Source organism: Brassica oleracea, unplaced genomic scaffold, assembly GCF_000695525.1.
Source record: "Brassica oleracea var. oleracea cultivar TO1000 unplaced genomic scaffold, BOL UnpScaffold00746, whole genome shotgun sequence".
In the NCBI taxonomy this organism is placed as follows: Eukaryota; Viridiplantae; Streptophyta; class Magnoliopsida; order Brassicales; family Brassicaceae; genus Brassica; species Brassica oleracea.
This window is the reverse complement of record NW_013617446.1, coordinates 92,869-113,107: the sequence shown is the minus strand read 5'-3', so window position 1 is coordinate 113,107 and position 20,239 is coordinate 92,869. Positions and strand designations below refer to the sequence as shown.

General features: G+C 37.4%; 1 protein-coding gene and 1 long non-coding RNA gene across 2 annotated transcripts; one reads left to right on the top strand and one right to left on the bottom strand.

Annotated features, from left to right (window-relative positions):
* Positions 1-6,012: 6,012 nt before the first annotated feature.
* LOC106319981 lies at positions 6,013-7,156 on the bottom strand. The gene is made up of 2 exons (XR_001265658.1): positions 6,479-7,156; positions 6,013-6,298 (listed from the first exon to the last, which is right to left on the bottom strand). It is a non-coding gene; the product is annotated as an uncharacterized LOC106319981 (long non-coding RNA).
* A 9,650-nt stretch (positions 7,157-16,806) lies between these two features.
* LOC106319979 lies at positions 16,807-19,657 on the top strand. Its single transcript, XM_013758355.1, has 9 exons — positions 16,807-17,175; positions 17,485-17,671; positions 17,909-18,023; positions 18,094-18,218; positions 18,639-18,720; positions 18,800-18,911; positions 18,988-19,145; positions 19,214-19,334; positions 19,427-19,657. The coding sequence occupies exons 1-9, from the start codon at positions 16,807-16,809 to the stop codon at positions 19,655-19,657; spliced, it is 1,500 nt and encodes a 499-aa protein (XP_013613809.1).
* The last annotated feature ends 582 nt before the right edge of the window (positions 19,658-20,239 follow it).

The window sequence follows — 20,239 nt, the reverse complement described above, 5'->3', positions numbered from 1 at the left end:
TCACTCTTCAACGCTTGTCAAGTAATGAATAAAGGAGCTCCCACCAGGGGTATATGCTAAAAAAACTTTGAAATGTATACTTTATTAAATTTATGTTTTTAAAAAAAAATATGAATAGTATTTTTATAATTTTAAAGAAAATAAAATACATATGAAATATTTTATAAATTCTCTCATCCCATTCAATCTTAGGCCAGTTAGCCCAGTGTCAAATGACCTAATATTGTAAAGGAAAAAGAGGTAAACGATTCAAGCCGTCACCAAAAACGGATCCAAAATTTATTAGTATCGAAATGCGAGTTCCGCTCACCTATGTTCAACTTGCCGGAGGAGGAGATAGAATACGGGGACACTGCATCCTGATTAACCTCAGAGAATTGGACTTTGTCAATGCCCCATAGAGTAAGTTTCTATGTCTCAAATCTATTATTCATTAGTGTTATCATCAGTATTATGCTAGTGTTTATATATTTCTTTTTTTTTTTGAAATTCAGATGCTTAAGTAGGTGAGCAAGGAGGTGTTGTTCCATCCGGTGTTCAAGCCCCTCAAGCCTCCGGTTTTCAAGCCCCTCAAGCCCCCGATTTTCAAACTTCTCAATCCCCTGGTTTTACCCCCGGTTTTCAATCCCCACAAGGCCCCGGTTTTCAAGTTCTTCAAGTCTCTTAAGCCCCCGGTTTTCAAGTCCCTCAAACCCCCGGTTTTCAAGGACTTCAATCTCCTCAAGCCCCCAGTGTTCAAGCCCCTCAAGCCTACGGTGTTCCACCCACCTTTGTTCCATTTGTTCCTATTGTTGGTTATGTTCCTCCGTTTCTTGGTAATTTTCTGTTCTCAATAATTCCTCATCCATCAATCTTTGTTTAAATTTTTTTTTTCTTTCTAATCTCCAGATCTGCTGGTTCTTAATTTGATTCTTCCTCCAATCGTTCACCCTAATCGTATTCCTAGTAAGGATTTCTTTCATAAAGGATAAAATATAAATGTTTTTTTATTTCTTGTTCTTATTTGTTCTAACTATTTGCGCAAATCACGTTCTTATACAACAGACCTCTGAAGACAGCTTTCACCAGTTTTCTCTTGCATATGCAAATCGTAAATTTTGTTCATATTTTTTCTAACCATAAGTATTATCTTGTTCCTATTTGAGCAAATAAATCCTAAATCCTAACTCCTCTTCCATCAATTTTAATTTTTCAGAATATGTTCATTTGTATGCTCTGAAGTAGTTAATTGTATATATCCTAAAATACAAGATAACCTAATAAGAATAAAATAACAATTAAATTTATAAATTTTAACAATTAAATTTATAAATTTTAATCAATATTTAAGACTATAAAAATAACTGTTATTTTTTTTTAATTCTGATAAGTATATTAATCTAAATGATAGTATTTCTTCTAATTAGTGATATATTATAGTTCTAAAACTATTAATTTATAAAAAAATATAGCTCCTCATGTTTAAAAGAGAGCTGAAAACTTTTGTATTACTAGGTTTTAAGTGGATCTCTAACTAATTGAAAATAGGAAGTGAAAAGCGGTTCACAAATCAAATGTTTTTTTTTTTGAGATATCCATTAAATTCTATTTGATATATTTCATAAATAATTGTATTTTATTTTTTCAGTAAAAAATAATCTGTAACTATATTATTTTCAAACAATAATTGTTTTTTTGTTTTGAGGTATTCCTGAATTTATTATCGATGGAGATGGTCAAAATAATTCACCAAAGATAGTAGAAACTCTATAAATTAATACTCGATAAATTAATAAACTCTGTAAGTTAATAAATTTCTTCGATCTCGACTTGGGTCGGTTCAATATATGACAAATTGATAAAATAATAAGATAATATTTTTAGAAAATCTTATGTAAATATATGATCTCACAAAAATCATTAATTAATAATTTATACAAGTAAAAACAAAAATCGAATTGCTTATTTTATATTCACAATAAAATTCATCTCTGTTTTTTTTTTAATCATTTTGATATATTTTTGATAACATTTAGTAAAATTATTTTTAAAACAACATTTAAATTTTATGAAACATAATTCATATACACCAAATAATACAATAAATAATAAAAGTTTTAATTTTCTAAAATTTACATTAAAATCTAAAAAGAAAAGTTTTTGTAAATTAATAATTCTATAAATTATTTAAATACCATATTTCCAGTATTATTAATTTATAGAGTTTTTTTTTGATAATCCAGGTAATCCGGACACCCCGGAGGGAACCCGACTAGCGCCTAAGAGCATCTGCATTGAAGGTTCAATGCAGAAGTTCACAGTTTTCACAAAAAAAATTATATTAAAATATTCTTTTTTTTGTGAACTCAGCTCCTGCAGGTTCAGTGGGATGAACCTGGTTCATCACTGTATCGTGGGCCCCACGCTACGTGGTGATCTGCGATTGGTCTGCTTAATTTTTTTTTTTCTTTTTTTTTAAATCAAACGAAAAAGTAAAAAAAAAATAATAAAAAATTAAAGTTATGAACCCCACTCAAGGTTCATTGATGCAGATGCCCTAAGTACACCTCCGTAGAAATCATCCCGGAGGGCTGCCTTTTTCGCCCCATTTTAATTCGAACCCGGATTTTAATTTATAGAGTTTTTACTGTACCATAATCTTAGGGGGGGGGGGTTCACTGATTTTTTTTTATATGTATATGGTTGCAGGATAAGAGCTTCACCTTTATCGTCAAGACCTCGCCTGCTCTGGGTTTGTTGCTTAAGGCTGCTGGTGAATATTCCTCTTTCCACCACAATGTATTATAGTGACCAATGAATGTGCATTTATTTTACAAAAAACCATCTTAAGGTGTTTGGTTTTGCAAAGCTGAATAGCTTGAGTTTTGCTTTTACTCCTCGTTAATTATATAGTTGTACAAGAACAATTGGCAAGGAAATCATGTATATCAAATATGTTTTGTGAAATTTTCTACACTATCCCCTTTGTCTTACTAGTTTTGTTTGATCATTACTCGAGCTTCTACTCAAACGATAGAATAAATTAGCAAGAAATCCATGTGCACCATATGTTTTATGATAGAGATAAACTATATGAGGGTATGAGGGGTGGCATCTGCACTATTTCTTTGTCTCTCTTCCTGCGTTGTTTGACATTTGCTGAGTTGTGGAAACAGGTGTTGAGAAGGGATCGAAAGATCCAAAGCAAGATAAAGTTGGGACGATAACAATCGTACAATCGCAGCAGAGAAGCTTCCTGATCTGAACTGCACGACCATTGAATCCGCTATGAGAATCATTACAGGAACTGCAGCTAACATGGGGATCGACATAGACCCTCAAGTTCTTGAACCCAAAAAGAAAGCAGTTTTGTTGTAAACGCCCGTACTGTAGTTTCTGTTTGATAATTGCCTTGTTTGTTTCTAAATGTAATTTCCAACAAGACTCTTGAGATATATCCTTATTTTTTGGATCAAACTGTGATATATCCATTTAATTAAACATTATCATGCGTAAAGTCAGTCTTGGTGTGGAACATGTGTATGTGTCTTATGTTATAGAAACATGAAATTCATAGGTGCAACACCGTTATGCTCATTTTCCTACAACATAATTTGGTAAGGCATGTAACTGTAGGAGTTAAAATCTGTAACCAAAATTTATTTTAATGTGTATAAACTAAGGTTTCAGGAAACGATCTTTGTGAGTAGATTTCTAGAACAATTTGTGTTGAATTGGAGTGATATTATTGACATTGAATAGGGTGAATACAAAAAACAAAGCACAAGATAATACAACATGTAGAGAGTATTCTCTATGTCTCAAGTGAGTAAGTCAAAAGGTGTATCAAATAATGGTTTTGGCTTACCTTTATATCACTTAGCTCGTTTCAACTACTCCGCGTATTTATGATGCACGTGACGTGCTGCTCTGGAGATCTCTGCTTGTTGCGTAACCGTTTGACCACGAAGTGATCTTGGTATAGTTATCGGTTAGAATCAAATCTGGTTATCTCGATTTTTGAGGTAGCCCTTTGGTTCAAATAGCCGGGCTTCATCTATTTAACCGTTTCAATTGGGTCTTTACTGACCCGGATTTATGTGCTAAATTTTGCTTCAACAGTTGTCCCAACCCATTAAATAATAATTTTCGAGATCAATAGTGTAGAATTTGAGCCGTCGAACCGTCACCTCTCGTGACAATTGTTTTTTGAATAACTCGAAACCATATGAGTCGACAACATCGATGTTTACTTGTTCAGTATGAAGAAAATCTCGCTTATTTCGATTATGTTGTTCCTCGTTTTTTGAAAAGGATGACTTATCTCTTAATGATGATAGACTATAAATGTGATTCTTTGGTCTCCTCAATTACTCGTCGAATCTTTTTGCGAAAAGTATCTATACTACTGTATTTAAGAGCATCTCTTACATCAATTTTTCTTCTTATCATCGTGTCTTTTAAAGATATTTTGGTTTCGTTTAATCTGAATTTTAGACATCACTATCTTTAAATTTATGTCGTCGCAATGAGTAGACCTGTTCGGTAATCATCCTCGGTCACGTGTGACCGAAGGCGACTTGGTGTTATTCAAGCAGAGGCATAGAGTCTTATCGGCAATTAAGCTGATCATGCTGAGATATGAGTGATGCGGTCCAAATATTTTATTGTTTATTTTATTAATTATACTAAATTTAAATAATTATCTTTATTATTTATGATTTTATGATTTTATCATATAAGTCATTTACGCTTAAGTTTGTGTTCAGTCGAGGAGTTTATGAATAAAATTGAGAATTCTCTATTTGTTACTTGTTTTCTGTAGATCATTGGTGATCTCAACGAATTTAAGCAGACTTTGATCTTAGGTATTCTTAGAACATGACTGGTTTCCCTGCTATCATCCGCAAACGCAACTTTTGCGGTTGGTAGTAGTTGTTAGCGTTTAACAACAATCACAAAAAACACTATAAACCACTACAAATCGCTCTGAACCTCTAAAATTAAAAAGCTGGAACCAGCTAGCGTTTGCGGTTCCAGGAAGATAAAATATTTTTTTTAAAACTATATAAATATAAATGTTTTAATTTATATTATAAAAGTTTAATACTAAATATATTTTAGGATTTTACACAAAGGATCCATATATTCGATGGCTTGAAAATTTTTACACATGGAACAGAAGAAAAAAATTAATCGAAGACTACGTTAAGTTTTGAGGACTAATCTTTTTAGTCCTGGTGTCCTGATCATCAATATTTTATATTAAAATGGTGAAGAGTTATAGTGATTCCAAACTCTTTTCAAAATGGGTGAATTTGATCAATATTCATAAGAGACCCAAAATAAAGAACATATCAATAGTAAAGTGGAAGTCATGGGATGTGACAATTAGAACCAAATCTTGACCTTTTTCATCTTGCACTCGCGTGAAGATAAGGAGAGTGGCACATTTCTAGCGTAACCATTAGCTTACTATATTCACGTAACTGGAAACACAACGTTTTTTTGTAAGTGTATTACACGATAGGAAACACTATACCATAATATATATGATGTAGTATAGGCACCGCAAAAGCTATAGAGACCATCAGCCTAGGTGTTTCTGGGGCGCGAAGATGGACTCCAATTCAATAAGATAAACCTTATAGCAGTGGTGACCATAAAAGGTTTGAAAGTGTTGGACTGTACTATATACGTGACATGTATATACTAACAGGACATATAAAAAAAATATGGACGAAAATTTTAGTATACTAAATGTGATATAATATAGTCCGACGAAGTTGCTATCGGAAAACATATTGTTGGAGAAGACATAACAAGTGGTTCAAGTGGAAGCGACTATAGTGGATACATTTGTACACTAACCAACGGTGTATTCTAACGGCAAACAAACTATGATATGTATACAATGCATAGTATAGTTACCAACATAACATCAAAGCTCACCTACAAAAGTACACACTCTATACTTAATTATTTGTTTCATATTCTACATAGTAAACCTGCATATTTGGTACAGTGTGGGAATTAACATATGAAAAATTGGAGTATGCCACTAAAACAGAAAGTTGTGTGTATCTTCTTACAAAAGGCGCACAATTAATACAAAGGGATTGAACCGCAGTTGACACAATCAAGATCAACATGATTAAGCGTACTCGTAAGGAAACAAACGGTTGGTACCACATGGGTGACTTTGGCTGGCCTGTTGGAGGCGGATCCATGTGAGTGGCCTTATGCGGTGACATAGCAGACCGTGTCTAGCCTTCTGCGATCAAGAGGCATCAGCAACTCTGATCCCCAGTGATGCAACCTACAAAATATAAGACTAAGTTGGCATTTCCAAACTATACCAACACTATAGTATTGTCCTCATCTAAGCAAACACATGTTACTTGTCCGAAATTAAACTTTCCATACTATTAGATACTGGTCCATAGTGTAGTCTTGTCTTACCATATTTGCAACATTCAACGTTTAAATGACTACTTACAATTATGGACTCAGTCACACCATGACTAGGGAAAACTCGAGGCGCTTTGGATGCTGACATGTCTACGGTTGGGCTTATAGGCTGGTCACTAGCAGGACCGATACCACATGCGCCCTATCAGGGGCATTAACTGGCGAAAAAGTACCACATGGTTGTTTTTTTGAATGCTGGGTGCAGTCTCATCGCGTGTCTCAGTAATTGCAGTCTCATCGCGTGTCCCAGTAATTGCAGCCTGAAAGATATATAAAGTATGTAGTCACTGCACACATGAACATCAACATAGACGAGTCTTGACCTAGTTACAATGTGGTATGGAGTTACAATTCATATACACAACTAGTATAAAACAGAACATATGTAAACAAATACAATAAAACATTCCATAGTACTAAGACATGCTAAGTAATATAGTACCAATGGGTACTGGTACCTACGCGAGAAATGTAATAGACTCATAATAATAGAAATTCTATAGCAATACAGATGAATAAAACAAAGTGTTAATGTTTACTTACAGTGCTGGAGTCCAATCATATCTTTAAAAGCATGCAACACAATTCAGTCGCTACTATACTATCTCACACATTACTATATTATAGTTTTGTTCACTTACAATATACATCACTATCTCCAACCAAAAAACTTAGATACACAATCTCTGCATAAACTAGTGACACATACATGCAAAGTCAAATGCAATTTTGAAATCAAAATTAAGTTGAAAGATATTTAAAAAAAATAATAATTAAAAATATGATTGACAATCTGAACTAAATGCAATACTAATCAGAACAATCAACTTAAATGCAAAACTAATCAATCTAAGTGATTTGAACAATTACCAATCAGAATTAATGCTAATCGACCAATCGACCTCCAAATATGGAAAGCTGGTCGATCAATCAGCGAGGATCTAGGAAAATGCTAGGATGAACAATCAAGAACAACAAGAACAAATTTTTTTTTTTTTATGATTTTCTAATGCAAAAGAATGAACACAAAAACGAGATGAAAATTATCTAAGGAGAAGAAACAACCGATTATTCAGGAGCCTTAAGCTCTGATACCAAATGTTGCAGGCTGGGATTCAGGCTACTCAAATGGTTAGACTGAGGTTCAAGAGATCGGACTGGACAAGACGAACGGATGGACAAGGGAGCAGCTAGGCGGATGCGATGGAGAGTTGATTGGCCGGTTTGTACCTGAAACAAGAGAGAGTGATTTTTATGAGTTTTTACGGATTAAAATGAAAACAGAAAGTAAACTAACTGAGAAATGAAGAACAGAAACAAATATGAATTTTTATGGATTTTTATTTTAATGGCCGATCTAAAACAACAAGATGCAAAAATGAAACAAAACAAGAGAAGGATAGAGATGGATGATGGATTCAAGTTGCTGGACGTGTGTCTAGCTCAACAAGAACAGCGGATGGAGATGGCGTGTGTTGAGATGAAGACCAAGAAGTGAAGATATGAAGCTTTGGGGTTCAATGAAGTGAGACAGTAACTTTGGAGTTTCACCATTTCTAGATAAAGGTAACTAAGTTACAGCTTGGGAAGTTACCTTGCATCCATTTGGAGAGGAAAAACGTCCAAGGGCATTTGGAGAGGATAAGGGGCACATGGACAGCCTGTCTTGAGTTGGAAAGGAGAATATGCTTTATTACTATAGCAAGCATGTGAGAAACCACAGACAAGCATTTCAAAAGGAGTTCCAGCCTTTCCATTGACTCCACATGCTTATGGATTTCGAAATCCCCTTTGTATCATCCTTATCTCTTCATATATAACTTGTATCTGAGACATAAAATTAATAAAAATGGAGTTTTGAGTCTCTCTCTTTATTCTCTCACTAAAATCTCTTAATCTCTCTAATCTTTTCATCTGATTATCTCTGATTGTTTGAATCATGCTCTAAAACACAAAAGTGTTTATGGTATCAGAGCCAGGTTGGCTAAAAGGGAGTGGGTGTAGATTCTTTTTCGCACAAATCAGAGAGTGTTCTTGAGTGTTCTTAAGATTATTGAAGATTCTGGGTATCTGTGTTGTCTATTCATCTGTGGCTTGGTTGTGTGAGATTCTCTGGTGAAAACAAGTGACCTCAACATGGATATGAAGCACATAAGTGGTAGATCAGAGAAGTTTGAAGAAGAGAACGAGTGGGTATTGTCAAGAGTGGTAAAGACAGCTTTGAAAAGCTGTGAATTTGAAGGATCCATGTAAAGGTGGAACCTTTAAAGGAGATAGCTGCTGAAGAAGATCAGACAGCAAAGTTGAAGGTTCATGAAGCCAAGGGTGTTATCCGAGACTGAAACATGGAAAGGGCGAGTTGTATCAGCTTGTGGGAAGGCTGAAATATGTATCGTCGGAGCTAGATGTGTTGAGGTCAAGCACATCAGATCTGAAAGTGATTCAAAAATGGCAGGAACAAGATGTTGTATTTAACCTTCTTGTGAATGGGATTTGTAAGCTTGTTCAACATGTGCATGGTGTGTGTGGGAAGAACAAGGGATCAACTCAGTGGAGAGGTGGTACAAGCTGTAAAAGGAGAAGGTTGAGAAAGCTTTCCAAGGTGTGGTTCATGATGAGAAGACCTTGGAGAGAGGATAGTGAGTCGGATGACTTAAGACACATGATGGGCTTGAAGACTATCAACATAGGAAAGGGTAGGAAGAGAGTTGTGGGAGAGTGTTCTTACTCAGCCCTCATAAGTGGTTCTCTAAATGAGACAATGGGACTAAGAGAGTAGGAGGAAGAAGGTAGAGCTGATGATCCTATCACCAGGAAGGAATGGAGAGTGTTCATGGAACATGTACAAGCTTTAGCAGCAAGCAAGAAACATGTTGTACAATCCGGACTCCTAAACCCATTGTGATTGATTCTGGAGCAAGTCATCATATGATCAGTGATAGGAGGCTTATAAGTGAGATCAAGGCTGCAACAGGGAGTGTTATGATAGCTAATGGTGCTATGATTCCAATAGAAGGAGTGGGAAAGCTCAAACTGTTTGAGAAGGACACGACTGCCTTCTACATGCCCCGGTTCACTTCAAATCTGTTATCTGTGAAGAAAGCTACCATTGATCTTGATTGTCAAGTAGTATTCAGACCTGATGAAGTTGAGTTTCAAGATTTGAAGACTGGGAGAGTTATTGGCAGAGGAGACAGCAAGAATCAGCTATACCATCTTCAAATGGCTAAGAATTCTAAACTCCTTGATTCTGTGTGCTTAAGTAGTGCTGTTGATAGGTGTGATAGTATGACTTGGCATGCTAGATTGGGACATCCTCATGCTCGTGCAATTGAATTGATCATGCCTAATATGTCATTTAATCACTTAGAGTGTGAGGCTTGCATATTAGGAAAGCATTGTAGGACTGTGTTTCCAAGTTCAGAAACTACTTATGAGCATTGCTTTGATCTAGTTCATTCAGATGTGTGGACTGCTCCTTGTTTGTCTGGAGATAGCCAGAAGTACTTTGTGACATTCATTGATGAGAAGTTTAAGTATACTTGGCTTACATTGCTTCCATCTAAAGATAGGGTGCTAGAAGCATTTATGAACTTCCAAGCATATGTATCTAATCAATACAATGCTACTGTGAAGGTACTGAGATCAGACAATGGAGGTGAATACATCAACAATGCATTCAAGAGTCATCTAGCTAAGCATGGGATTGTGCATCAGACTAGCTGCCCTTATACACCACAGCAGAATGGTGTAGCTGAGAGGAAGAACATGCACTTGATGGAGGTTGCTAGATCGATGATGTTTCATTCAAATGTTCCAAAATGTTTTTGGGGAGATGCTGTGCAGACTGCTTGCTATCTCATCAACCGGGTACCAACCAAGATATTGAAGAACCTGTCTCCATTTGAAGTGTTGAACAAGAACAGGCCACACATTGATCACCTACGAGTTTTTGGGTGTGTGTGTTATGTCATGGTTCCAGGAGAGCAGAGAAACAAACTGGATGCAAAGAGCACTAAGACAATGTTTATTGGATATTCAATAACTCAGAAGGGGTACAAGTGCTATGATCCTGATGCAAGGAGAGTGTTGGTATCTAGAGAGGTGAAGTTTGTTGAATCAAAAGGGTATTATGGAGAAAAGAAGTGGGAAGATCCGAAGGATTTAACTCAAGCTCCCTCTGATAAGGCAACAATACCGAGAGTGTTGTTGGAGAAGCTAGGGATAGGCTTATCCCAGGATCGGGAACAAGGAAGGAGAGAGCCTTCTAATTAGGCTGGAGAAGCTGGAAGGACAACTCCTCTTGATCATGAGAAGGGGAATGGATTTGAATCAGGTGAGCAAGAGCAAAACCAAGAAGATTCAGGTCATCATAATCAAGAGGTAACACATGAAGTAGAGAATGGTGCTCAGTCTAGTGGAGATGGGCAAGGAGAGGCTACTGGTTCAGAGGAGAGTCAGTCTACTGGTTCAGAGGAGAGTGTGACTCAGTCTACTGGTTCAGAGGAGATTGGGGCTTAGTCTAGTGAAGATGGGCAAGAAGCACAAGAAGAAGAACAAGTTCAGGCTTTGCGGAGGAGCACAAGGATAAAGAGGGATGCTTCCAACTGGGTAAACACGAGAGTGTACTACAATGCCCAGGCTGTGGAGCATCCTTCTCAAGCCGTGTGTTCCTTTGCAGAATATCCAGAAGAGCACATGGTGTTTATGTGTAACTTGGATGAGAATGAGATACCAAGATCTTATGAAGAAGCTATGAAGCACAAGGTTTGGAGAGATTCAGTAGGAGATGAAAGGGATGCAATGATCAGGAATGACACTTGGTATGAGAGTGAGTTACCTAAAGGAAAGAAGGCAGTTTCAAGTAGATGGATCTTCACCATCAAGTATCTTGCAAATGGGGAGATAGATAGGCGCAAGACTAGGCTGGTTGCAAGAGGATTTACACAGACTTATGGGGAAGATTACATTGATACTTTTGCACCAGTGGCCAAGCTTCACACAATTCGAATTGTGTTATCCATTGCAACAAACTTGGAGTGGGATTTGTGGCAAATGGATGTGAAGAATGCTTTCTTGCAAGGTGAACTTGAAGATGAAGTATACATGCATCCACCTCCTGGTCTTGAGCATCTAGTAAAGCCAGGGAATGTTTTGAGATTGAAAAAAGCAATATATGGGTTGAAGCAGTCACCTAGAGCTTGGTACAGGAAGCTGAGTACAACACTCAATGGGAGAGGCTTTAGGAAGTCTGAACTAGATCACACTCTCTTCACCTTGACAGGACCTTCAGGGATCATTGTGATTCTAGTGTATGTGGATGATTTGATTATCACAGGAAGTGATAAGGCAGGGATTCAGGCCACTAAGGAGTTTCTCAAATCTGTGTTTGACATCAAGGATTAGGCGCCAAAGGTACATCACTGGAAGATGGTTGATAGGATACTGAGGTATTTGAGTGGCACGCCTGGACAAGGAGTTTGGATGGGATGCAATGGCAGCACAGAAGTGGTGGGCTATTGTGATGCTGATTGGACATGAGATAGAGTGGACAGGAGATCAACTACTGTCTACTGTACATTCATTGGAGGGAACTTGGTTACTTGGAAGAGTAAGAAGCAGAAGGTCATCTCTTGTTCAAGTGCTGAAGCTGAGTATAGGGCTATGTAGAAGCTTACAAATGAGTTGGTGTGGATCAAGGGTATTTTGAAGCACTTGGAGATCGAGCAGACCACACCTATGACAATGCATTGTGACAATCAAGCAGCTATCCACATTGCCTTCAGTCTTTCATGAGAGAACGAAGCACATAGAAGTGGATTGTCACAAGGTGAGGCAGATGATTGTCTTAGGAGTGATTCTGCCATGTTATACAAGGAGTGAGGATAAACTGGCTGATGTGTTTACTAAGGCAGCGAGATTAAAGACAATGGAGTTCATACTTTCTAGGCTTGGGCTCATTAATCTTACTCCTAGGAGCTTATCCCCTTAACCATGGAGTCTCCACTCTTTTTCCCTCATCAAGGTTTTATCCCAATAGGTTTTCCTTGGTGAGGTTTTTAATGAGGGAGGTCTTCATGGTTTCCAAGCTTGACTGGTTCCCATAGTCAAGCTTGAGGGGGAGTGTTGAGATGAAGACCAAGAAGTGAAGATATGAAGCTTTGGGGTTCAATGAAGTGAGACAGTAACTTTGGAGTTTTTACCACAGTAACTTTGGAGTTTCACCATTTCTGGATAAAGGTAACTAAGTTACAGCTTGGGAAGTTACCTTGCATCCATTTGGAGAGGAAAAACATCCAAGGGCATTTGGAGAGGATAAGGGGCACATGGACAGCCTTTCTTGAGCTGGAAAGGAGAATATGCTTTATTACTATAGCAAGTATGTGAAAAACCACAACCAAGCATCTCAAAAGGAGCTCTAGCCTGTCCATTGACTCCACATGCTTATGGATTTCGAAATACCCTTTGTATTAGCCTTATCTCTTCATATATAACTTGTATCTGAGACATAAAATTAATAAAAATGGAGTTTTGAGTCTCTCTCTTTATTCTCTCACTAAAATCTCTTAATCTCTCTAATCTTTTCATCTGATTATCTCTGATTGTTTGAATCATGCTCTAAAACACAAAAGTGTTTAGCATGAAGATGGGATCTGACTTGCTGGACTGATTTCTCTCTCAAGCTGGATCGGTGGATGGAATGGAGTGAGGAATTGCCACAAGTTTGGTGATGAAAACTTGATAAGATTCAAGGGTTCTTTCTACCCGGCTTCACACACAAGTCTAGAGAGAAAAGAGTTTCTTTGCTGGGACAAACTAACTCATATATTTCATAAGCTAAAAAAAATACAAGGCTGCTTATGGTGGAGATTAAATACCCTGCAGCTATGCCTTCTAGGGTACTTTGAAGCAAAACAACAATGACTCTACTTGGACTCTAAATCGTGCAAGGCCTAAACAGAATGGGCCGACTCTACTTGGCCTCTAAGCAAAGGCTAAACAAATGGCCTTGAATTATTGGACTAAAAAGAAATAAAAAGGACTTAAACATTTTTTCCATAAGTCTTTAAATTGAAATGAAAATAACCTACACAAACCAGAAACAATAAACCGGTTAGAAATCATAAATGAAACCTTACCTGCTTACCTTAAATGGAATAGGGCGGATTACTCAGAACTGGATTGAATTGGGACAGAGTCTGAACCGAGATCACATGTGGAAATGATTAGGCCGGTTCGGTTCTGGGCGAGTGATCTGAATTGAATTGGACCGGCTTGATCTTGAACCTGCTTGATCTTGAACCTCTATTGAACCAGCTGGATCTTGAATCTTCAATTGGATCATCTCTTCAATCAGCAACTGGTCTTGGCCGGTTTGGACATCTTGATCAAGGATTTGTTGGACAGCTTTAGAGAAACCGAGTCTTATGGCCTTGGCTCCACTCCGGGTAGTCGGACCACGCCTAACAAAGGGAACCTCTATTTGGATGGCCGCATCACCCGTCCCAAAACCTATTTCGTGTCAAGCTTTGCAATTCTCTCCTCTCAGACTTTTCCACTTCGTCTTCTCCCATCTATGATTTCTTGAGTTACCTGAGACCACTCATGATCATCAAGAATAAACTTTAAACTCTCTTCTTCACTCTGTTTTCACGGTAACTGATGTATTTTATTTTCAGTTGATTCTCTAGGTTATATTGATATGGTTTTAATTTGTTTTAAGTTTTGTTTCATGTTGTAGTTTTCTGTATTTTAAAAAACATTGAGAAAGAAGAAGCTTACTTTTTAGCTGCTAGAGCTTCAAGAACAGAGAATCAAAATGCTATTGATGCTTCTATGGTTGGAATACTTTCTGACCCTAAAGAGTCAAGAGATGGTAATTAGAGATATTCACTTCGTTTGGCCTTTGGCCTTTTTCCTTTTCTCTCAACAACTGTAACTGCTCAAGAGTATATGTATGCCCCATCTTCTCGGTTTTAGAGTAGATGACAATTGGATCTTTTCTGTGTATGTTGACTAAATGTAATTCGACTTGAGGTTACATCATCACTCATTGTATGCTAAAGTGCAGAATGGAAGCAACTGCTGGACAGGATTGTGCGTTTCTGGAGGAGGTTTGCGTATGGATTAGTGCTAAAGCCATTGTCCCTGTATAATATAAGGGTTGCATAAGTAGTTTAATCAGTCTGCATGTTTATGTCACTACATTTTTATCCCTTTAAATAGTTTAATCAGTCTCTGATTGTCGACAATCCTCCTTCAGGGACGCGACATCATTCTCGCCGGCGGCTCAAATCATGGTACGTTCATCCATTATGTTTCTTCTTCCTCTGGTCTCTTAACGGTAAGTTACAATTGTAGAGTTGTGATGTTTAAGACAGCCGTGTCTATGTTTACAGGTGCAAATCAAAGCTCTAAGGTAAGCTGTAACAAATCATTTGCCTTTTTTAATTGTTTTGTAAGAAATTGTTAACGCTCTGTAATTTCTATAGTCTTTTATAGTATAAAGAGCCTCTATTATGTCTTCTAACACGAGAAACTGTATTGAAAGCAGGGGGAACACGAAATGCTAGAGTTTAGATATGTTGTGGTTCGGAGCACAAGAGATTTAGATTCAAGCATGTGGAGGTCACCAACAACTTGAACAGGTTCAAATTTTGACATCTTAAGGGTAGTGGCGGATGGAAGGTTTCTGAAACAGAGAGCTGTATAAGGATTTAACAAATAAGGTACAAGCTTCATTTCATAACACACAATCTTCGCATTGGCTGATGGAACAAGCTTTATTTGTCTTGTGGTTACATGAATCTAATGACTGGGGGTTCCGGTTTTGTTTTGAACATGTTTCTGAGACTGAAACGATGACTTCTTATCAATCGAACCTTGACAAAGATCCGCATAAATGGCTGTATATCACATCTAGGCAATTCAAATGTGATTTCTGGAGGAGCTTCTTAGCCTTCAAATTAGCAATCTTTGAAAACTGGAAATGCGAAAGAGGTATTGTATCTTACAATCTGTTTACATAGATTCATAATGTGGATAGTATAAGGGCTGCATAAGTACTTTTTTTGTAGCCTTTGAATAAAGAGTTTTGAATGTTGATGGTTACTCTGAGTTTGGTTAATCTGTGATATATGGATGTAATAAATGTATTTTGTTTGACTTCGCTTAACCTATTGGTTGCTTTATTATATATTACTGAAAACATTCATACGCACATTTTAAACCGGGTTATGTTATGCAAGGTTGAAGCCTATATATTCACTACTTTGTTTGGCTTAGTGGAAGTGCCTTTGATACTATTTATTTTGCAGTTAGGAAAAGGAAGTGCAGTCAGACACCCTAAAGGAGATAGGAATGGCTAATGCAGAGGTGTATGAATGGGTGAGGGCTACTGTTATAAACTTAGACACTCCATCAACAGACAAGTTGGGAACGGCCAACTGAAGGTGAAGGGAAACTACGATGCTGCTTCCAAACTAACTGCTGCACGTATCTCTCAGGGGTCAATCAACTAGGGGTCATCTCTTTTAGGGAGGGCAGGATCGGCTTCAGAGACAGAAGCAATGGTACTACTCTGAATTATTTTGAAGCTCATGTAATATCACCTCTTCAACCAAGCGCATGCTTATGAGATCATGAATGTGAGCAGCAATATCAAATGGTGGACCTCGAAAAATATTTTACAGGAAAAAGATTCTTTGTGTGTATCTCTCTTCGTTCTCTCATTCACAAAGCACACGATAATCCTATTTGTATATAAATAGTTTAGTATAAATATCAGATACTATAAGACACGTGAGTCTTAATATTAGAAATTATGTGGTAAAGCATAAATTTAATATTTTTAAGATAACATTTATCCTTTTATTTATTAATCTAGACGAGATTTATGAAAATGCAAACATATCTATCTAACACTAAAAGGGATATATGAGGAGTAGCCATACTGTCCACATCCTCATTTTAAATCAGCCAATAGGGTGTCTGATATTCGCCACGTCAGAAGCCCGCGAAGTTATCTGGGCTTAAAGTTTAGCCGGCCCGGTTGTGATTGGTTTCGTCAAGCCCGTTTAGCCCAAACGCGGTAGATACGGCTTCCCCCTCTACGCGATGACAAACCCTAATTTTCCCAAAATTGAATCTCGGACCCTTTCTCTTCGTCTTCGTTTCATGCGTTTCCCCGTTCTGGCTTACTAGCAATCAATCCCCTCCCCACTCCTATACACTATTTGATCTCATTAATGGAACCTTTTGGCTTTCCCCATCTGAGATTCTATATAAATCTCACACTCCATCTCTTATCTTCACCAAAAATTATTCCCTCCTCACGATTATACTATACACTCCGCGATGAAGTTATCCGATGTTTCCGAGTCAGTGAAAACAAACGGTGAAGCTACGGTTCCCTCCGTTCCGGTCAAACCCGTCAATCAAACCGGTGTCTCTTTCGGCGATGACAAAGCCGGCGATGTCAGTTCCGTGAAATCAGAAGGTGTCTCGGCGGTCTCCTCCGGTTCGAGCAAGTCAATCGACAAAACCAGTGCTTCTTCCGGCCTCAACATCGGCGCTAGGGACAAAGCCTGTGTCTCTTCCCGCGATAAAGGCAAGGCTATCATTGGGGAGGCGATTACCTTCAAAGACGTGACGTTCGGGCCACATGAAGGCGAGATACGGTTTCGTCTGATCCACTTTTGGGAGGCTTGGAATGTTCAGACGAAGGTGCTTATTGGCCTCGAAATGCTCCTCATCGATGAATAGGTAGAAACCGATATCTTTTTGCAATATTAGTTTAGGAAATTGTTTGGTTGAAATGCTATTATATCACAGTACCCAGTTGTTTATCATCGCTTTAAACCAAATATTTGCTATATATGTCTTATTATATCTAAACAACATCCAGCACCCTGATAGCTAACTTGTTGTTAGCATCATCATGAGTATATTTTTGTGGGTTAGATATATAAATAAATTTTGTTTCGACTCAAGTTATCTTGGCTAGCTTCTCTAACTACTTCTCTTTTGTAACAGGAAAATGTTATCCAGGGTTTCATCCCTTATGGAAGGATTGAGACTTACTTGCATCACATGAAGGCCGGTGGTACTTACCAACTCAACAAGTTTTTCGGATCAAAGAGCAAGCCTATTTATCGGGTAGCTGAACCAGATATCACCATTAGCTTCTCATGGAACTCTGTCCTCTCTGATCTCGAGGACAGTTAGATCCACTTCCCTGAGGATCGGTTCCGGATCCATGGATACAGAGAATTTGAGGCTGCCTCCGACAAAAGAGGTGACCTTTATGGTAAGTTCTCACCATCATTAACCCACATAGATGTTTTAATTGATTCTGGAGTGTTGCCTAGGATAGTGTTTTTGTACAAACTCAGAAATTTAGGTTTTATTGCTGGGTTTATAAGATATAAAGCATTGATTTTTATTGTCTTCTTTGCAGATTATGTAGGTCACATCAAACTTGTGAATGGGCAGGTTCTCAGTGACGGTCCTCTTCTTGATGAAGCAGAGATAGCTGCATCCCGCCGAGTTGATCTTCATGTTCAAACACATGAGTGAGTTGTTCTCTATCTTCTTCAGCATACACATATGGTTTATCTTACCGAATGGTTTGTTTTGTTACAGCAAACCCGTGCTGAAGTTGTACCTCTGGGACAAGGCTTCTTTTCAGTTCTGTGAGAAGTTCAAGGCGTCTGGAGGCACTGACCGTGTTATCTTAGTAACCACCTTAAACCCGAAACGGTTTGGAGGTTTGTAATACTAACTTTTTATTGCTGTTTAAGATGTTAGTTATAGTTCGGATCGTATCTGTTAGGCTGGTTTAGAATAGGTATTATTTTCTGTGGTGCATAATTATTGATATATGCTGGTAGAGCTGCTTTTTAATTGACATTAGAGTTCAATATCTATGTAACATTTTTGAAAATATGCTAAGAAATAAGGGTCGACTAAACTATATTGGAATTGATAGAAAAAAGATAGTGGTTGAACTGCTTTTTGGAATTGACTCTAGAGTTTATTAGTTATGAAGCATTTTAAATATATGTGAATAGTTATTAGTAGACTGAGCAAGACCTGAACTGATTACATATACTGTATTGATATACATATTCTCTTACTTTAGATATGTCATAATTTTGCTTATGTATCATGTCATCTTTTTGTTGTAGGCGTCCTCTCTCTATCTTCTATGGCGTCTTCACGGGTATTTCTAGATAGTGATGTCCAAGAAACCCGGTTCTACCTCAGCTGGTAATGTTTAGGTTTCATGATTTGGAATATCATTGCAGTTACTACGATATTATAATTTCTGATTTGACTTTTTCTTCAGGCTGGACTCGAACTTAGATGTTGCCAACAGGGTTAATGCAGAGGTGGTCACCAAGCCTGAGACAGCGACTTTGGGAGACCTCTTCTCCTATATGAATCAGGCATCCTCTAAGGTATTATAGTCTCAATATCCGATGCATTGATAAGATTATCTAAATCTCGCATTTAATTTTTCAAACATGTTTCCAGGTTGCTTGGTTTGAGTGCACATCAACTATTGATGATGTTGTGCACGGTTCTGGGTGGTATTATATAGGCTGCGGTGTGTGCCATACCAAGGCGACCAAAGGACCTACAACCCTCATGTGTAGAAAATGTGGGAAGAGTGAGATTGATGGTGTGACGCAGTAAGTGGTTTACATATAGTTATATACATTCTTTGACTGCAATGTTTATTAATGTCTCTCTGTTACAGGTACTTGTCTAAGCTCTCTGTTTATGACCAGAAGGATCAAGCCGTATTTGTTGTCCTTGGGGATGCTGGTGAGGAGTTGACTGGAAAGAAAGCTGCTGAGTTGGTTGAAAGATACTATCAGGTAATTGGAAACCTATATATTTATAAGATTTAGAAAGAGATTATTAGCAAAACTTTGAAAATGTATTCTGACAATGTCTAAATATATGTTAGGCCAATGATAATGTGGGAGAGGATCACATAGTTCCAGTGCCTCAAGCCATGATTGATGCCATTGGGCAAACAAGGAAGTTCATTGTGAAGGTATCAGATCACAATCTGAATGGCAAGTGCCGGACTTTAACTGTGACAAAGGTGTCCCTCTTGAAGCCCCAGAACCCGTGGTCAAGACAGGAGAGAACGTTGATGGGGAATCTGATAGTGAGGGGGGTGATCATTATATAATGTGATCTTTATAATATATATAGAAACCAATAAAATGATAATATCTATATATATTTACCACATCACTTGGTTGATAACAAACCAATTCAGAAATATTTCAAATTCCAAATTCAATTCACAACTACTATTCCGAATTGAACAACTGGTTTTTATTTAATTAGAGTAGAATTAGTTTAGAAATTTTTATGTTTGCCGTGTGATTTGAAATTATGATATTAGATGATTACTTAGCATTGTTTAGGACTAAGTTCTTTAACTCAATCGATCAAAAACATAATAATTATAAATATATGTAGACAACCATGAATGATTCAATACATTAACTCTTTATATAAGCCAAAAATAGAAATTTTGTCGAAAATAAAAAAAAAATTTGATATCAGGGTTCGAACCCTAGACAAGAGCATATGCGAAGGCTACTCAACCGATAGACTAAATACACACATTGCAAATATATGCCAAACACTAAACATATCTATGAACCGCTCGGGAAGATTTAATTGCTTCTTCTTCCTTTTTAACGAGGAAAACTCGACCCTTCCTCTTCTATATTTCAACTGCCTTCCAATCCAATCTCCTCGC

Coding starts and splice junctions, on each gene's coding strand:
- LOC106319979 (XM_013758355.1), top strand. CDS start 16,807: ATGAAGTTATCCGATGTTTCCGAGTCAGTGAAAACAAACGGTGAAGCT. Junction 18,721..18,799: donor ACCCGGTTCTACCTCAGCTG/GTAATGTTTAGG, acceptor CTTTTTCTTCAG/GCTGGACTCGAACTTAGATG. Junction 19,335..19,426: donor TGGTTGAAAGATACTATCAG/GTAATTGGAAAC, acceptor AATATATGTTAG/GCCAATGATAATGTGGGAGA.